At 39.4% G+C, this 16,936-nt stretch overlaps 4 protein-coding genes and 1 long non-coding RNA gene across 6 annotated transcripts; 1 reads left to right on the top strand and 4 right to left on the bottom strand.

Annotated features, from left to right (window-relative positions):
- Nucleotides 1–371: 371 nt before the first annotated feature.
- Nucleotides 372–1,635, bottom strand: LOC116924813 (GMP synthase [glutamine-hydrolyzing]). The gene is made up of 4 exons (XM_045175558.1): nucleotides 1,551–1,635; nucleotides 1,267–1,382; nucleotides 1,017–1,113; nucleotides 372–929 (listed from the first exon to the last, which is right to left on the bottom strand). Exons 3-4 carry the CDS (start codon nucleotides 1,063–1,065, stop codon nucleotides 568–570), a joined length of 411 nt encoding a protein of 136 aa, XP_045031493.1. The 5' UTR covers nucleotides 1,066–1,113; nucleotides 1,267–1,382; nucleotides 1,551–1,635; the 3' UTR covers nucleotides 372–567.
- A 2,219-nt stretch (nucleotides 1,636–3,854) lies between these two features.
- On the bottom strand, nucleotides 3,855–6,670 carry LOC116924808. The gene is given in 5 exon segments (XM_032931377.2): nucleotides 3,855–4,532; nucleotides 4,780–5,206; nucleotides 5,285–5,913; nucleotides 5,915–6,405; nucleotides 6,576–6,670. Coding segments are annotated over 4 exon segments (1,743 nt in total). The 5' UTR covers nucleotides 6,350–6,405; nucleotides 6,576–6,670; the 3' UTR covers nucleotides 3,855–4,280.
- Nucleotides 6,671–7,976: 1,306 nt separating this feature from the next.
- LOC123473925 lies at nucleotides 7,977–11,404 on the bottom strand. Its single transcript, XR_006648463.1, has 5 exons — nucleotides 11,274–11,404; nucleotides 10,695–11,211; nucleotides 10,351–10,616; nucleotides 8,166–8,415; nucleotides 7,977–8,094 (listed from the first exon to the last, which is right to left on the bottom strand). It is a non-coding gene; the product is annotated as an uncharacterized LOC123473925 (long non-coding RNA).
- Nucleotides 11,405–11,413: 9 nt separating this feature from the next.
- Nucleotides 11,414–12,419, top strand: LOC116924811 (protein OPI10 homolog). The gene is given in 4 exon segments (XM_032931381.2): nucleotides 11,414–11,592; nucleotides 11,663–11,792; nucleotides 11,878–12,287; nucleotides 12,289–12,419. Coding segments are annotated over 4 exon segments (603 nt in total). The 5' UTR covers nucleotides 11,414–11,562; the 3' UTR covers nucleotides 12,322–12,419.
- Nucleotides 12,251–14,577, bottom strand: LOC116924810 (transcriptional adapter 3-B). 2 transcript variants are annotated; one of them, XM_032931379.2, is made up of 10 exons: nucleotides 14,266–14,577; nucleotides 14,062–14,198; nucleotides 13,858–13,989; nucleotides 13,647–13,790; nucleotides 13,357–13,571; nucleotides 13,176–13,300; nucleotides 12,974–13,107; nucleotides 12,757–12,915; nucleotides 12,548–12,684; nucleotides 12,251–12,476 (listed from the first exon to the last, which is right to left on the bottom strand). In XM_032931379.2, exons 1-10 carry the CDS (start codon nucleotides 14,444–14,446, stop codon nucleotides 12,392–12,394), a joined length of 1,449 nt encoding a protein of 482 aa, XP_032787270.1. In that variant the 5' UTR covers nucleotides 14,447–14,577; the 3' UTR covers nucleotides 12,251–12,391. The 2 variants fall into 2 exon arrangements, with proteins under 2 accessions (XP_032787270.1, XP_032787271.1); XM_032931380.2 differs by lacking the exon at nucleotides 12,251–12,476 and having other exon boundaries at nucleotides 12,514–12,684; nucleotides 14,266–14,572.
- Nucleotides 14,578–16,936: the final 2,359 nt, after the last annotated feature.

Raw genomic sequence — 16,936 nt, 5'->3', positions numbered from 1 at the left:
TTCTTATTAAATACTCATTAATTTAACATGTGCTGCTTGGGGATCGAACCCACTACCTTTAGCGTATACAGTCAATACTCTACCACTGAGCTACAACTGATATTGTTATGAAATCTACTGCTCTTGCACATTGCTGTACCTAGGTGAAGTTGTACACGAAAAACATTTGATTATTTTACCGCCATTATATTCGCTGTCTTACTTCGCATTCATCTTATGAAATTTTAGGATTATACGCTAATTGATAGTGATTACCATTGCGTGAACAATATTCATTGACTTATTTGTAACCATATAGCATTTTGACTCTGTCGGGAATCGAACCTAGACTTTCAGCATACCACACCGGTGCTCAACCATAGAGCCATGAGTTACATGAACATGTTGACTGTATTTCTATATAATGTAGTTGCAACATGTGGACACTTAGAGATAACAGAAATTGTGCAGATTGAAAATTCATGTTATGATTTTCAGTCGAAAACGATAACATAAATCATCAACATAAATCATGTTTAGTTCGAACAGTTCACTCTAATGGGGGTCGAACCACTGACCTACTATTCATTATGACGATATAACCATTGATCCATAAACATTCTGTTGATACTCCACCAACATAACGTCTAAATTGCGAAGCTCTTGTACCTGAACACCGACAATGCGAATCGGCAGTAGCGTGGCAACATACTGGTTGCGACTAGACAGTTCTTCCAGAAGAAAACGATCTTCTTCCGACGTAATTTTAGCATAATCGACCATCAAACGAATCAGCACTTGTTTCTCATCGAAATCAGCTTCCATGAATAGTTCTTCGGCGTAAATGATTCGAATTGACAGACCGGTACTAGGAAACGGGTGACGTTCCAGTAATTCTGCGGGCAGACCCAGCTCGCGACCTAAGGTTCTTACTTCATCTATATGGAAGTCTGTTGGGAAAAATTGCGAAAAAAGTAAAGATCTTACTAGAATCTTACTAAAATGCCATAACGCAGGAAATACCTCAATGCAATTACCTTTAAAAGGTTCTACTATACGGTCGTGAAGGTGCAACTGACGAACCATTTCGGAATCGTTATTATGAGTCTTTATGGCATCAGGGCACGAAGAAGCTATATGAAGCGGACTCAATCAAAGTACGTAAAAACGTTCAAATTATTTTACTGCATAATTGTTATTTCTGACATTTTAAATACTACTGAAAAAAAAACAAAAAAAACAAAACAATTTGAATGATAAAAATGTGATATAAAACAGAATTGTTTACCTAACTCCTTGTTGAGTATTTGCTTGCCATAACAAATTCCCAGCACTGGAAGACCGCAGCCTAAAGATTGCTGGGTCGTATAGTGGGGCATCAGCCGCGTACACTGAGTTAAGACCTGTTAAAAAGTAATATAAAGTTCTTTTTTGGCTCAACCATTTCATCGATTTGACCTTGAACATTTCTATACACTTCTATGTTTCCAAAAGTTAAGTGTAACAATAACATTAAGCGGAAAAGCCAACTAAAAAAATGTCTGTGCTTTGTTTTTGGTTTCAGTCTTTACCTCCTGAAATTATAATTGCTTTATAGCCTTGTTGAAGCAGAAAGGCGCCTGGGGTTTCCAGGGCTAGAATATCAGATTCCACACATTATTCTCTGACTCTGTGATCAATAACCTAAAATTAAAATTTTTTAATTAATAAATTTTTATATCATCTATCACCCCATGGTTTTGTGGGTGGGTGAAAACAATTGATCTAAAGCAATAGGTCATGTGTTGTTTCATTTTACCAATTTACCTTTTATTTAAAAAACTAGTAATGAGAAACAAATGAATCATCCTCCAGCTTTAGATTTTTCCTGCTAATTTAAGATTACTAAAAAAGTCACTTTATTAACATTATTACCGATTTGTCAACTGTTTGTTGACGTTGTGAACAATTCGTTGACTGTACACTATACTGTACCTGTTTTCACCTCACATTCAGCAATTTGCAAAAGAGGATCTAAAGAGTCGCCAACATCAAACATACCTCCCAAAATAAGATAGCTTTCATATAATACCTGTTTAAGAACATTTTTTTGTTTAATGATTCTTGGGCGGAGGTTGGAAGTCTTTTATTCTTCTGTTGCTCTTTAGCATTTTGTTCTATCTTCTTGCACTTTTTGCTTGTTATGTAACTGCTGGAAATCAAATTCCTTAAAAATTTTAACAATTTACGAAAAATATGCACATATCAAATAAGGTACATAATGCCACCACACCACAGACTAAATAATATTGGTAAAATAAAAAAAAACAAAAAACCTTGAACTTCATTTCTGTCTTAATGCTTATAGCTGTTTTGAATACTTTCTATCCATATGAATTACCTTTTCTTTTAAGGAGGCTAGCTGCTGACATGTCAATCTCTTTCATTAACTTGCAAAAGATTGCCCTAGGATAAAGTTTGGGGTTCACACTAAGGTTTACAAATATGGTATAACTTAAGTTTTATACACAACCATCCTGGATGCAGTGGTGGATATTAAAGGAACTGATACTCCCTATTCGACACCAAGAGTAGGTCCAAATGGTAAAAAAAAAATAAAATAAAAATACAAAAAAAAATTAAAAAAATAAAAAAGGATCCTAAAATGGAATTGAAAAACAAACAAATTTAACTTTCCGGTTGTTCACTTTTTCATGGAAAAGCTAAATGAATGTCACTTGCCTTGATTATTATTCATTTCCAGTCACTGAATCAGAAAGGCACTATTTTGCTCAATCTAAAAATAAAATCATCCATAGCATACAAATGAATGCTGGCTTGAACCTGCTTTTAGAAAAAATTACAAATGCTTGGTATATGTGTTCAACCATTTCTGGAAAGTAAATTGAAGGTACTAAACAAACATGTCTTACTCCATGTTCATATCTGAAACTTGCTTTCTGCAATATGTGTCAATCAGAATTGAGGCAGATGGATAAAAGCAGGTGATAACATAACTAAGCAGTATCGTGAATTCCTTGGTTTTGCACACATATAAAAGACATAACCTCCATTTGCATTATTTTATCACGAACTTATGTAGCAGAATCTTTGCAATGTCTAAAACTCTAAATGGCATTGCCTGAGGAAGTCAGTTGCCAACATTGTGTTTCATATCTGTTGCAGTGTCAGTGCTGATTTTTTTTAGAAAGGATCATACCAAAACACAACAGGCAAGCACAATTATTCTTATTCAAGGTATAAGTTAAAAATAAGTAAAATTTTCATGTATGAAATTTTGAGATGTTACTTGTACATTTCAGCAAACTGATTCTTCCTATGTTCCTTTCAGACTCACCTATTCTTTTCTTTGTCTGCCAGAACCTGTTTGCAGAAAAACCATGGTTGACTGCCTGAGTGGTTACCTTTCGGCCATTTGCAAACAGCCAAACATGGCGCCAATTATCAGAGAATCGCTGTAAGGACTGGAAATTAAACGATTAGGAAGGGTTTAAGAGTTGCAAAATTAAACAAGCTAAATACAGTTTATTGTAGTAGTTCATCTTCCATTTGATGGCAGTATCTCCCCGTCAAACACTCTTACTAAAAATTCGACGGCCATTGTCGGAAACACGTATTTCAGAATGACATTTATTTAAATTAAGGATGCCGACATTAGAACCATGAAGTATCGTATTCGTATCGTGAACGCCATCTGACGAGAAACAAAACCGCCATCTAATGTCGGAAAACACTAACAATGATGTCCTTCTCATCAAGACAGAATCCCTTTCGGGAAATCCTGATTATTGGGTACAGCTTTGTGCTAAATATCGAACATGTAGGTGCTTCATTTTTGGGTTAGATTTACAAAGAAAATTTCATTTTGTCATGGCCTGGTACGATGCCCGTTTAATGATGTTAACTTTCAAGCCGTCGTAGCTCTATTCCAGGATCTCATTTGCCACGGTACATAGGAAGATTTGCTACGCATGGTTGAGTATGTCATTTTGTCTTTACTAGGATCACGATGCGTTGCTACGGTTACCAGTGCAATAACAGCAGTGGGACCCTCAGTATTAGAAACTCGGTCTTGCTGATTGGTAGTCGTTTGAACTTCACTACCATTTGGTCCAGCAGTTTCCATCTGCATGTTCGCTATAGTGCTTGATGTATAAGAGGCAGTAGTTGATACATAGATAGCACTCGACGTGAAATTTTCCTTCACTTTATGATCATTAGACCAATGTGAAACGTCTTGTTTAGAAGGCTTCTTAAAAAAAGACGAAATTTGATGATTCCTGTGATTTTGATCCGTCTCTTTATGTTTCCCTACTGAAGTCACCGTTAATGTCACCGTTATTCTCAGGAAGAGCTTTCTGTAAACCATCGTCAGCTTCGTATTGGTAGTCGTGGTTGCGAGAAAGGCAAGTGCTTCCGTTTTTGAAGTAACCAGGCATACAAACGCACATTCCATAGAAGGAAGAGCAGTTTGTATTAGTCGGGCAGCTGGCCCTCCCAGATTCAATTTCGCCAGAGAAACATGGTATAAAGGTAGCCATCATGAATACTGTCTGCATTGGAAACGAAAAAGGAAATAAAATTATTTTTCTCCAACGTGAATTAAGTAACGTCGTACACAGTTGCCCTAATACAGCCAACATTTACTATATAAATTAACTTGGGATAAAAGGCGAACAAATTCATGATTTGATACCGTAATTAACGAATATTCATTGTTCTTTCACAATTTCTATGTTTAGAATGCTGCGATGGACAAATAGGATAAATGAAAATGGGTAGAAGAAAAGGGTAACTTACGATGGCTCGTCCTTTTCTTCTTAGCTCATTTCCAGTCATGTTGCTAAAAAGTTTGCAAACTTTGTGTTGACCTACATCGTATTGACTAAAGGAAGCAATTTGGCACGCAGCTGTTCGGCTGCAAAGACGTGCGCATGAGGCTACATCAGTCATTCTATCGACCAAAAATAGCGTTTGCCCATACACTGCGAATCCGCGAAGTGTGACCGGTCGCAAATCCTGTCGCGCCGGAACCAGCGTTATCACTCTCTGTGATACAATACCATGACTGAAATCTTGCTGTCGATGAAGAGCACAATCGCAACTTCGAAATTCTGCTGGGCATGAAGGCACCGTCTTTTTGTCTTTTGATTGGTAAACAGCAGCATTTGAAGTTAGACAAACTGTGGCTGCCGAACATAGAGGATCATTACGGCATAATTCCAAGCTGTGTGTGAAACCAAAGATACGACACGAGTAGACTGTTAATATGAATGATAGAAATCATACAATTATTCTACAATACCAGTGGTTCCAGGAAGCGCGGAGACAAACAGTACTTCGATTGGTCCAGATTTGAAGCAATGGAAGTACGAAAACGTCGCTGAATTGTTCGTTGTCCGGATGATTAGTATGCTGCATTTGTCGAGGAAGAGATTTAGAACTATTGTTGTTGGGGTTTCCGCACTTGCCATTCAACGCGAGTGACAAAAATTGGTGGCAAATCCTTTTTCGGCTTAGTTGCCACTTGTCTTGAATTTTTGGGGTGTTATTTTGAAACAATTGAGCGAAGAGCTGTTCAATAGGCTTTAGTTGAAGACTGATTACAGCAAAGTGTTTCAGGGCTGAACGAACCCATTGGTCAGCTGTTTGCAAGTCAGACAGCGGCGCGGATAGTGCCGTACCGGAATAAATTTGCATTTGAGCGGCTGCTACAAAATCCCTTGCTACCTTTTGGTTTGTTTTGGAAATGTTAACGGAAATATTGTTTCGAGACAAAATGTAAAGTGCGCTCGCTGTGGCCTGCGCATCAAAGCTAAGGTTCTTTCTTTTAAAGAAATCAACCGTTTTTCTGCTCAGCGTAAAACGAATAATGACTTCAGTTCCAAGAATCACTCGATCAACAAAATGGGCTCCAAAATCTTCAGCAAATTCTAGCCATTTCTTCTTCTTCATCCGTCTTCGTTTGCATCATCAAACGTAGTCTATGAGCGTATTCGGACATAATAATAGGTGCATGAGTTCTTGAGGCGTTCACTTGAGGACATTGGATGTGAGTCATAATGACCAGGTTACCCGACATCAATGCGGCTTGGATGCTCAGCAAATCGCTATCTTGAGCGCTAGAAACAGCAGTGATAAGAACAGACTCGTCTAGCTCATCGGCTTTAGCTGAAGAAAATGTTATGTAACGGCTAGCCCACTGTTGGTAAGCTGCGAGATTGTCAATGACGACAGATTCGACATAAGGTTGACAGCGTTGTGGGTCAGGTGATAGGCGACATTCACGCAGCAAAGTGTGTTCCAGCAAAGGTCTTCCATGGATCTTCTTATGAAATGGGTTGGTACGTGTGATGTCATAGCCAGGCATAAATAGATCGGACAGGAAACCCACCGTGGACCGATTATGGCAAAACAAATCTGGAACTGACACGAGATAAACGTGAGTGAAACATTGGGTTATTCCAAGGTGCGTGTAACAGTTGAAATGCAACAAAGTGCTCGATAGAGCTATAGTGAACTATGTAACTAATGATTTGATGTTCAAAGTTAATACGATAGATGTGAGAAAAACAATTACATGAAAATGTGAGTACCTGGTTTTGGCCGCGACCACGTTTGTAATTCAGGAGACGGGCGTGCAGGGTTCCGTATGGTTTGTTTTATTTTTGTTCCAAATTATTACCTCAAAAAAAATGTGTGATTTAGTTGAATGGATTACATTTCTTCTACTTCATTCAATTTGTACGCAAATTCGAGTCAATAAGCTATGCCGTCGCGTATGTTTTTCTTTCAAATCGAATAAAATTGATTGCGCGGGGAGACCAAGTTTGTTCGACTTGGCTGAAACCGCCTTGTGTGAATACACAATTTGCTGCATAGCCTAAGCCACTGTCTTAAAGTCTTCCTACACTTCTGGCATTGCGCCGTTAACTTCAAAAGAAAGATAATCTTTAAAATCAACATAGATTCAAATGGTGCTTGCAGACGTACAACAATTAAGATTATTTATTGGTTTTGTAACGCAATTCTTTCCCTCAAGGACATATTCGCCCGAGTTTCTGAGCCCATTAAAATGCTAGGACTTCAAAAAAATGTTACGATGCATCAAATAAATTGAAAAATGCATTTCAGAGATGAGTTAGGCCGTATACGCCCACCCGCAGTTTCGACTCCGTGTAACAAAAATATCTACACATTTTTCGTTCGAAACCTTTTCTGGCCTGAAAGGGATGATCTCTCAAGTTTCTAACTTGAAAAAAGACCACCAAGTCAACATGATTCATGGCAAGGTGAGGCAGATAACGACGTGGATGTTATTGCTCTGCGAGCTGCTGGAGATTCAGTGATGTGAATCGCGACGAGCGCTTTATCAACGCTTCCATTGTTTGGCCCTTTCATTTATTTACAAAGACAGATATTAAAAGTAGAAAACCTAAAGAAATTGTCAATAAGCATATTTAACACGGATGTCTAAGAATATTTGTGGTCGAGAACTGCAACTTTTATGTACGATCCGTGAAGTCCTAAATGAAATTCCCTAATACTGTCAACCGACATCCAAAAAGGGTCATAAAATGATGCTTACAATATAACACGGTAGGAATCATAGCCAAATCGGATTAACTTAAGATTTATTGCCCATTAACGAATTATCGCATTTCCCCCTTTGAATAAACACTGGAAGAAACTGCGGCTGATTATACAAAAAGCTGTTGCAACATATCTTGCCCGGCCATTGATTCACCTCCCCTCCCCCGATTTTTTTGCCAAATGTGGATAGAGACGTATAGGCCTACACAGTGCAGCACTAATCATAATTTTCTTTATGATGGCACGCTGCCCTTTCTACTTTTAAGGTATTTGTTATGCTCCATGACCAAATTTACCACCCTACAGACGACTGCTGAGACACGCTAAATTACGAAATATAAGCAATTTCGCAGCCCCTTCGTCATTTGTAGTAGCTAAATAATGATGCCTTATTTTTATTATTACTTACCCTAAGGAGATGGCACCGACCAGGAAAATGAAGCAAATAAAGCTGGACCACAATAAAACCGCCCGGTTAATTATTAATCGCTTTTCTTGTACGCGGGCTGAAGTTGACGAAGCCTGTTTACGAAAATTAAAACATTTTTAATGGTTAATTATAGACACATTATTTTTTTCGTTCTTCTACATACATTCAGTTTCAATGCCGCTGGACATTGTTGAGTTTCGAGGCCCAAATCTTCTCGATTATTCGACGTAGAACTTGAATTCATTCTTGATATGGCATTGTTTGATTGCTCTGCTGGTGTAACACAAGCATTGGTTTTGTGATTATTTATGTCCAGCAAAATCCCGGTACCAGGATTGGAACTCTCTTCGACACCAGAATTGTCATCAGCGATTTGGAAAGAGATTTGCTCTGTTTCCTCAATCATTGGGTATCTGGAAATAAAATCATGACAAAGTGCAAATTCAAAATATTAGGAACAACGTTTTGTTCTAACTGGTATACTTATACTTCTATATTGTAATTATTTGCTTGTAAATTTTAACAAAATTTAACAAGAATGAAAATTTTTTGTGGCAAAATGGTCGGCAGTTTTATCCACATTGTACGTTATTCCCATTTTATTGTGTGGTGACCCTACATTACATTGTTGAAACATCTGTTGAGAGGAGCCCCCTTTTGCTGGCCTGCAAACACAGGTCCAGTCACTTATTATGTCAGAGCCTTTTTTCTAGCTAGGATTTATGAGCCACTGTAGAGGTAAGGGGTGACGACAGAAAGGGGGGGGACCTGGTTGAACTCCATCCGGTGGTTCATGCCTTGATTTAGAATTTACAGGTTAGGTAACAATGTCGTCTTTTTTATTTTATTTGTACTAGAAAAGAGTCTGGGGGACGGGGCAAAAATGAAATCACTACATCTATTACCGACACGTTTATAGACACATTGCAGCTGTTCCCATAACTAGTACACCAATCTAAAATTCCTATCGGCCAAAAGTAAAAATGTGCATACGTTTTAGATTGATTGCCGACTTTCATTCTTCACGTTGTCTAAAGATACAGTTTGAACACGCAAAAAGTAAGGTCACGGATGAAATAAAACAATTTGTTTTTACGTGGAGTTTACGCATTAGTCGTACACGGCAAGCAAATCTATTTTCTGATCACGGGAGTTGATCTTTTTTACCCCTTACTATATTGTTGTTGTGATTTCAAGGAAGTTGAAAGAAGTTGAAAAACGCAGGCGAGAGCAGGAGAGATAAAAGTGATGGATCGGTATGATAGCCCCTCCTTGTTCTAGCTGAAGAGCGACTCGAAGAAAGATTACCATGTAAGATAAGAATTTTCAAATAAAAAAAATGTCAAAACGCGGAAATTGAGTAGGGTATGCTCACAGATACCAATCAGGGGGTCTCTTGCCGTGTTCTTAATTATGTTACAGGAAAGTCCGGTGATGTGTATCAGTGCGGGGACGTTACTGTATAAGCTCGTTCCGGGATAGTTAGTTGTGCTTTTTGCGATGTTACCTTCGAGAGACGGAGCCGGTCGTAGCAAAATTCGTATAATAGAATAAGGAATCACAATAGGTGAATTTAATGAAAATATCCGTTCAGAATTCAATGTCGCTAGCACAGCTGATGAACAAAACAGTTCCTTCCACTGCCATGAACACCGTGGAACTGAATTGAAAAAGTAGGTTCACTCAGTCTAGACCTCTACGAGGAACCGTGTGGGGATGCCACGCATGGACTACTACATAACTCTACAAACAGCTGAATCCCAATGATTTGTCTGAGGAAATTAGGACATTTTTTATGGAAGTGGCGAGGCGATAGAATCTGCAAAAGAAAGCGCATCACAGCGAATTTTATCTCTAGGGTTAAAACAGATAACGCGCCCTAATCCCTAATCCAGAGCGAAAAATTCCACAATGGACTGAGGAAAAATGCAAACAAACTGTGATTCAAATTTGAATTCCATTCGAGTTGCCTAGAGCGGCAATTTTTAATAATCTAGCTGTGCAAAGCATTGCAATGCACAGGTACTCCATTTTCTTTCCTCCATTTAAATGTATACTCTTTAGGGCGTAGCGAACGATTGCTTCCACGTAAAACAACCGACATTTACTGTGCATTTATACGCAAACGCAGTAGCTGTGCCGTGATTTTGTAGTTTGCGGGCCAATGTTTACATGTGGATATTGTGATTGTCTATACACGCAACGCCCCCGCTGAGAAATTTCATTATACATTTATTCTAGTCATGCACGCAGGTTCGTTGCTTGTAGGATCTACCAAAATTATTTGAAATTCCGATTTGGGTTTCAAATGCTTTCACCTTGAAAAATACTTATTAAAAGCCACATACCTGGGTAACATTCCCATACTGGTCCAATTGTTATCGCTGTCAGGTAATTGCACACGGCTTGGGTAGCCATTAACTGCGCCTAGCCAAACCCTTTTTGCCAATATTTACTCATGGCTGAGAAACAATATTGGCCAGTGTAGATCAATGTCCTGGCAATCACAGTATACTGGATATCAAACATTGGCACGTCAACGTGGGGTTTGAACAAACGTTGGCTGTATCCGATCCAGTGTTCGATTTTCATTACCAGCCCATGGAATTAACACCTAGATAAGTTAAAATTTAAGGATAAATAGTGAACTATGACAAATGTAACGTGGGGAAAATTTAGGAAATGAGATTACCCGAGAGTATTCTTCGTGAAGGAAACTGCGTCTGGATGAATACGAATTTGTACAAGATACTCACTCAGGAGTGTTTCCCTCAGTCTTGCGGAAAAGACGGGGAAACGATTACATTTGTTTGATCGGGCCAACAACTAAACTTGGAGCCCATGATTCATCAATCAGGAAGGCTAACTTGGCCGAAAAGAACGAGGTGTTTTCCAAACTGATCGAGTTTCACGTGGTACAATTTCTTACAATACAGTTCCTGTATTTTTGAAGTTATATTTGGGAAAATAAACATGTCTTTTTTTGGAGCCAAAAATATGTCTCAATGAATGAGGACAACGTAACTGTACAAAAGCTCAATACTTGTGCGGCCTACCGAGCACATCAAAAACGAAAGCAAGCACATGTTTGTGCCACACCATGTCACATTTTTTGCCACATGTTAAGATGTTAACCACACCATGAGTGGTACGATCAACATTGACTCGTGCACATGGTAATGTTCCTCATTTCAAAATGCAATTAAATACTATATAAATATAAGAGCACAACAGATTCGGCGTGAAAATTAAGGGCAATTAATATTGTTACCGTATTGTTACTGCTGAAAACGAGAGGAGTGCAACTTCCTTTCCTCATTAGACTAAAGACGATCACTACGCAGTTCCTAAATCGGCAATAGATGGCTACCGATTTAGAGGAGTCGAAATTTCGAAAACATCTAGAAAAATACAGAGGTAACGTTATATCTAAAAGAATTCGGCAGAAAAAGGATACCAATCGTTGTGATCGCGTTTCTGAGCCACACTTATATGCTTATATTACCTTGTGAACCGTATTCTGTCTCCTGATTTGAAACAGAATCTTTTAGTTTTCTGAAATGTTTGGTCTTATTGTGGCGGGACGTTTGGTAAGTTCCAGAGACAGATCATTTGTTGACACTCATATCGAATTCGCCATTATTGATACGTTTTCTACAGGTTCAAACAGACTTCCAACAAATATCAGAAGCACAGTTTGCCATTACCATTCCTGATGCTGATAACATCAATCACTTAGTTGTGTTTTTAACTGGCACTGTACCATTTCCAGATGGATTTGGTGGATCAGGTATGATGGGCAAGGCTTCATACTTCTTTCTCATAAAGGTTCTTTGGGATCCAACAAATAACATAATTTTGCAATTTTTTTTTAGTGTACTTCAGATGGCCAGAGCCAGATCTAGCAACACCACCAGTATGGCAACTTCTAGGCCACCTCACAAATGTCAAGCCATCAAACATCTACAAAATTACAGGATTGAAGAAGAATCCAGGTGGTTACAACCCAAGTCCTTTTGGCCTGAATCCGAGTGGAATACATCATCATGCTCAAATAGGCATATCCATTGAACCTCTTACTCTAATTTCCACACAATCCCCTAGCGCTATTGCAGAGCCATCAAACACTACAACGTTTCAAGAATTTGCTGAACGAACTGTTCAACATCTTTTCAATTATGTAACAAGTTTTGCAGTCACACAATCTCAGATGACACCCAATCCTACAGAAAATTACATCCCTATGTCTGCATTAAGAAACTGGTTTAATAACTTCACTAGAAGAACTAGAATTGAACCCTCAGTTTTGGAGAAGTTGAAATTCATTGAATAATCATTGTTTGATGAAATTGGATTATAATTCTTACCATGTGTTCACTACTTCCCCTCCTAATAATAAAGATTTGCGTACCTACTACAACGTAAATTCGTGTCGTGATCATTCGCTGTTGCGGAAGCATTCAAAATGGTTTCTCTGAAATAATTCTTTTTTTGTAATCCAGCACCATTGCAAAGTTTTTCGTTTCTTTTATTGAAAATATTTACATCGGAGCCCCAGTGTCCAACTGTTTCACGATCGCCTCGCGATCGCGAAGGGTTTTCCACATTTGCTCTTTTTCCTTTTTAGTTAACGGACGTTTTTTTTGTTTTGCCGCAACCATTTTGCGATATGTGTCTAGTACCTGTAGAATAACGATTATAATCGAGTAAAAATTTAAACAAGCTTGACATCAAAAGAAGACAAAAATGAATACTTCGGCGTCCGCTGCCATAAGCTTTTTCCGTGTGTCCTGGCGTTTCATTTCTTCTTGACTAAGACGATAAAGTCGTTTCAGCTGCTTCAAGTTGTGTTGAGATATGGCTCTCAATTCTCCTTGGCAACGACGTAGCTCCGTCAGAATTTCATCATCAGCCTTCGTTATTTCGGTGATTATTAAAGATCTCTTTCAAACTGGACAGTCTACCACTTACCGGGTTAATGTTGGCTTCCTCTGATGTCAGAATGCCTTGTTCTTCTAATTCCTGGCGAATACGGCGTTCAAGCGCAGCAGCTTGAGGTCCATTGAATACTGGTGCTTTTTCACCAGTGGATTTGGCATTTTCGTCTATTATCGTAGTTCAAAATATTAAATGTTTTAAAACGGAAAAAGGCGGACATCGTAAAGCTGCATACCTTGTCCTTCCGATTCCATAGTCTCCTGGATAGATGTTACGATATTTTCTTCCAAAAGGGCTGAAATGAGACGCTGAGTCATGGGTCCGCAAATTCCTGTTGAAGAGGTAGGATTCGCTTCCCCACTACATGTATGTAATACTGGAAAACTGAGCATGTGTTCAGAATTTTGTCTCTTTACTTGTTTTTGGCTGCCGTGTCCATCAGCCTCTGAGCCTCCTCTGTTCCCATTGAAGATCCGGTAGTTATCTTCTTTTTTTCACCAAAGCGAGAACCCTCTCTCTGTTCTTGAAGCAAATCGTCTTCTGCCCACCGAAGTGTGTAATGGCGACCGAGGGGAGGGATTTTAAGGTATTCTTCGTCGTCATTGTGATTTGAGATCAGTTCTTCTACTAGCTGCCTTATCAAAACTAAGTGTCAAGAAAAAGAAAGACCAAAAAAAAAATACTTTTCGTTAATCAACAGTTTTACCTTTAAATCATCATCTGTAAACGGAGCGCAATAGGGTTCTACGGAAGCCCAAAACTTATTCGGTGTATCGTTCTTGGCGGTAGACGTTTTCATGAGTTCTAATGGAGGCAACTCTTCCACTCCTCCTTCAGGTAGGATAGGTTTCTGATAAATTTTGAGGTGAAGATTTAATTGGTTTATATTATGGAAACCCAGCATAAAAAATATGTACAGCTAATGCAGACTTGATCTTCATCTGTTTCAGAAGTGGGGGTGTATGGGCATCTCTAAGTTTGCCTTGTTGGTCCTTGAATTTCTTGGGTGAGCGCTCATCTTGCTTAGAACGCTTTCCAGGAGATGGAGGCTGAATAATGTGAGGTAATTTCAACTACTTAGTAGCATCACATAATGTGAAATTATTGCATAGCAAAGATACCTTTTCGGTCATTCCTGCAATTTCTCTCTGTAAATTTAAGGAACGCAAGACAACACAATTGAGAAGTGTTTCTAGTTCCATTTGGAGTGCATCCAAATCATCCATCATTACACCACCATCTTCAGATCTGCCTGCAACTGCAAAATGAAATTTAAACAAAAACCCAGAATGATACCTATAAGAAATTCAATAAATTTGTTTTACTGGCTGTGAAACGGGGTAAAGCTTTTGCATAGTCGATAGCTCGGACGTCAGCAAGAGATACTTCTTCATCAGAGTCCTCAGGTTCCGACACTCTTTCTCGTTTTACTTTTGTAGCGGATGTTGACCCCTTAACATTGGCTGCTCCTTTTCCTTTAGATACGTTACCTTTCCCCGGCACCATTTTCGTGCACGGAAAGTAACTTGAATCCCAGCAAGTTAAAATTCGAGGGAAAAATAGGCGATGTTTATATGACTGTCCTTCGAAACGCTAAGCACATAATCAAGTATCGCTGCTTAGCTATCGAATCGAATTGGTATGTACGATTCGATAAATATTCCCAAGATGGCCGACCTCCTATGGCCGACAACCTCGAGTTTCTGTGACATTAGATATGTCTCATGACAGTTTATCATTTGCATGAAGTTAAAAAGTGGTGTGTGTTCGCTAGAAGCAGAAAAGAGTTCTTAACTGGCTTGTTTGTGGTGTTCAATCATTACCAAATTTGATTGGAAATATTTTTTCTGCATTCTGTGATGTGAGTGGGCTGTAACATCTGTGTCACTTGCTTTGAAGAACGCAAAGGGGGTCGAGTGCGTGAGGCAACCTTCAATAATTATTAAACATTAGAGCGTTTCCTTGTTATAATCATTATTTGATGACATTATAAAAGCTGCTTTCAGGCTAGTTTTTATACCTTGTGATTGTTGCAGTTGTTGTTCATTCCAAGGTAAGGAAACTTGGCTGTTATTGCACAATCGTCACTTTTGGCTGGTGAAACTTGACACTTTCATGGACAAAGTTCATTCTAAAAATTCCTTTCACTGCTTTATAATTAGCAAGGGTTTCCTTGGGATGACATCCTTTGTCATATTTTCTAACTAAATTTTATGTAATAATGTGTGAAATGTAGGAACGTAAAGCATTATTTTCATTAGACAAAATCATTTGTTTGACAGGAAAGGTCTTTCGGGGTATCAGGTGGATTGGAAAACACATAGGAAATTCAAATGGAAATGGGCCATTTCTTTTTGCAACGATTGCAAATGGGATACACAGCTGTGTGCGCGTTGGCGGGGTTAAAATAGGGCTTGAGGGAATCTGTAGCTCAGGTATTGATCACGTCAGGAGGGAGTGGAGGAGGAGGGGAGGGTTGAATCCGACGACGGCACTTGGACTTGTGCGCAGCGTCCAAACACACATACTTTCTTGATCCATTCCCATCCCTGATCTCCGTCGCCTTTCTTTTCCACCCGATGGATCCATCTCTTTCAGATACGAGGCGGAGTCACGAGTGGGGGTTGGAGAGAAATCGTATCTGCCACGTAGAGGAGAGATAGTCCCGTATTTTTTCCCCTTCACGTTCGGTAGTTGTTATTGTTCTTGTGCTTCGGTCTCTTTTAGACGTCTAGCCTTCTCAAAGTTTGAGTTCCATGTGTTGGCTTTTAGGGTACAGTGTAAATAGGAATTGATCGCATTCAGGCCCAACTGGAATCCCGTCGGCGTGTCATTTAGTAAGAAAGGCAGAAGGGAAGGTCACTTTTGTGGAGCTGGTCTCCACGACGACCGCTCCCTTTCGGTCGACATATCTTCACCCTTCCCCCTTTTTTTTTCCCCTTTCCCAACTGCTTCGTTTCTCATGCATCGTTGTTAGCTGAGCTCGCATCACCGGACTAAAAAAGATCTCGGAATCCAAGTTAACACGGAAATCCAAGATCATTCCATGAGAGACCCTCAGCCATTGGCACGTGCATTCCCTTTGTTGTTACCGGCTACCCCTTTGCATTACAATCCGTCGTTTGGGTTACGATCCAGCGACACTTTAGGGTCTCAGACCCAATGCGTATCTCGCGTGCACGGTTTAATCGGGTCCACCTAGTCGTAACCTGCCCTCCTTCTCTGGAAAGTAAAAAAACTAATAACAAACAACGCATTAATGGTGGAAAGTATTATCGACAGTGGAATGGCAACGGTGCCGAAAGGGGACTAGTGCAGCTGCTGAATTTGACATTCATCCGCTACAATGCACGTTCGTCGGCAACAAACTTGAAGAGAATCCTGACTGTGACTAGCACCCGATAACAAGCCGTACGGTGATATTCTTAGTTCCCCCGAAGAATTGATTATCGATGCAATCCAGTGCTTTCTCTTCGCGACTGAGTGGGCTGTAAAGAAGCTCAGATAATCGCAACACTGATGAGATCGATTGCACACCAGTGTGCTAGTCGTCAAGATCCGCCTCTCTCTTGAATGGCCAAATGCCAAGCCAATCTCGGATGACGCCAAAACAAAGCCATCATCTATCCATTTTATATCCATTTCCAATCGAATGACTCTTTCCGTTGTCTTTCAAAAATGGGCAGTTTTTTTTTTGTTAGCTACCCCCAATTTGATTTTCTATTGTATCTCCGTACATGGATTGACAAGTCGGTCGGGTGTAATGTCGTTTCATATGCCCTTTTCACGTTTCTCGTTTGTTTTTTAAATTTAGTTTACTTGTTGTGTTTTGACTCAACCCAAAATCCCTCCCTCTTTCTATACACTTGCACATCATTCGGATTTGCAGACTATTGATTCAAGACTTTCTCTTGTGGTTATAAGCCGTTGAATTTTGGGGGACACACGGAGCTCGTCCTCGTTGGGACGAACCCTGGTGGCGGTAACGTTGATCTT

Source organism: Daphnia magna, linkage group LG6 (genome assembly GCF_020631705.1).
Source record: "Daphnia magna isolate NIES linkage group LG6, ASM2063170v1.1, whole genome shotgun sequence".
NCBI classification, from domain to species: Eukaryota; Metazoa; Arthropoda; class Branchiopoda; order Diplostraca; family Daphniidae; genus Daphnia; species Daphnia magna.
This window is presented reverse-complemented; position numbering and strand designations above follow the sequence as displayed.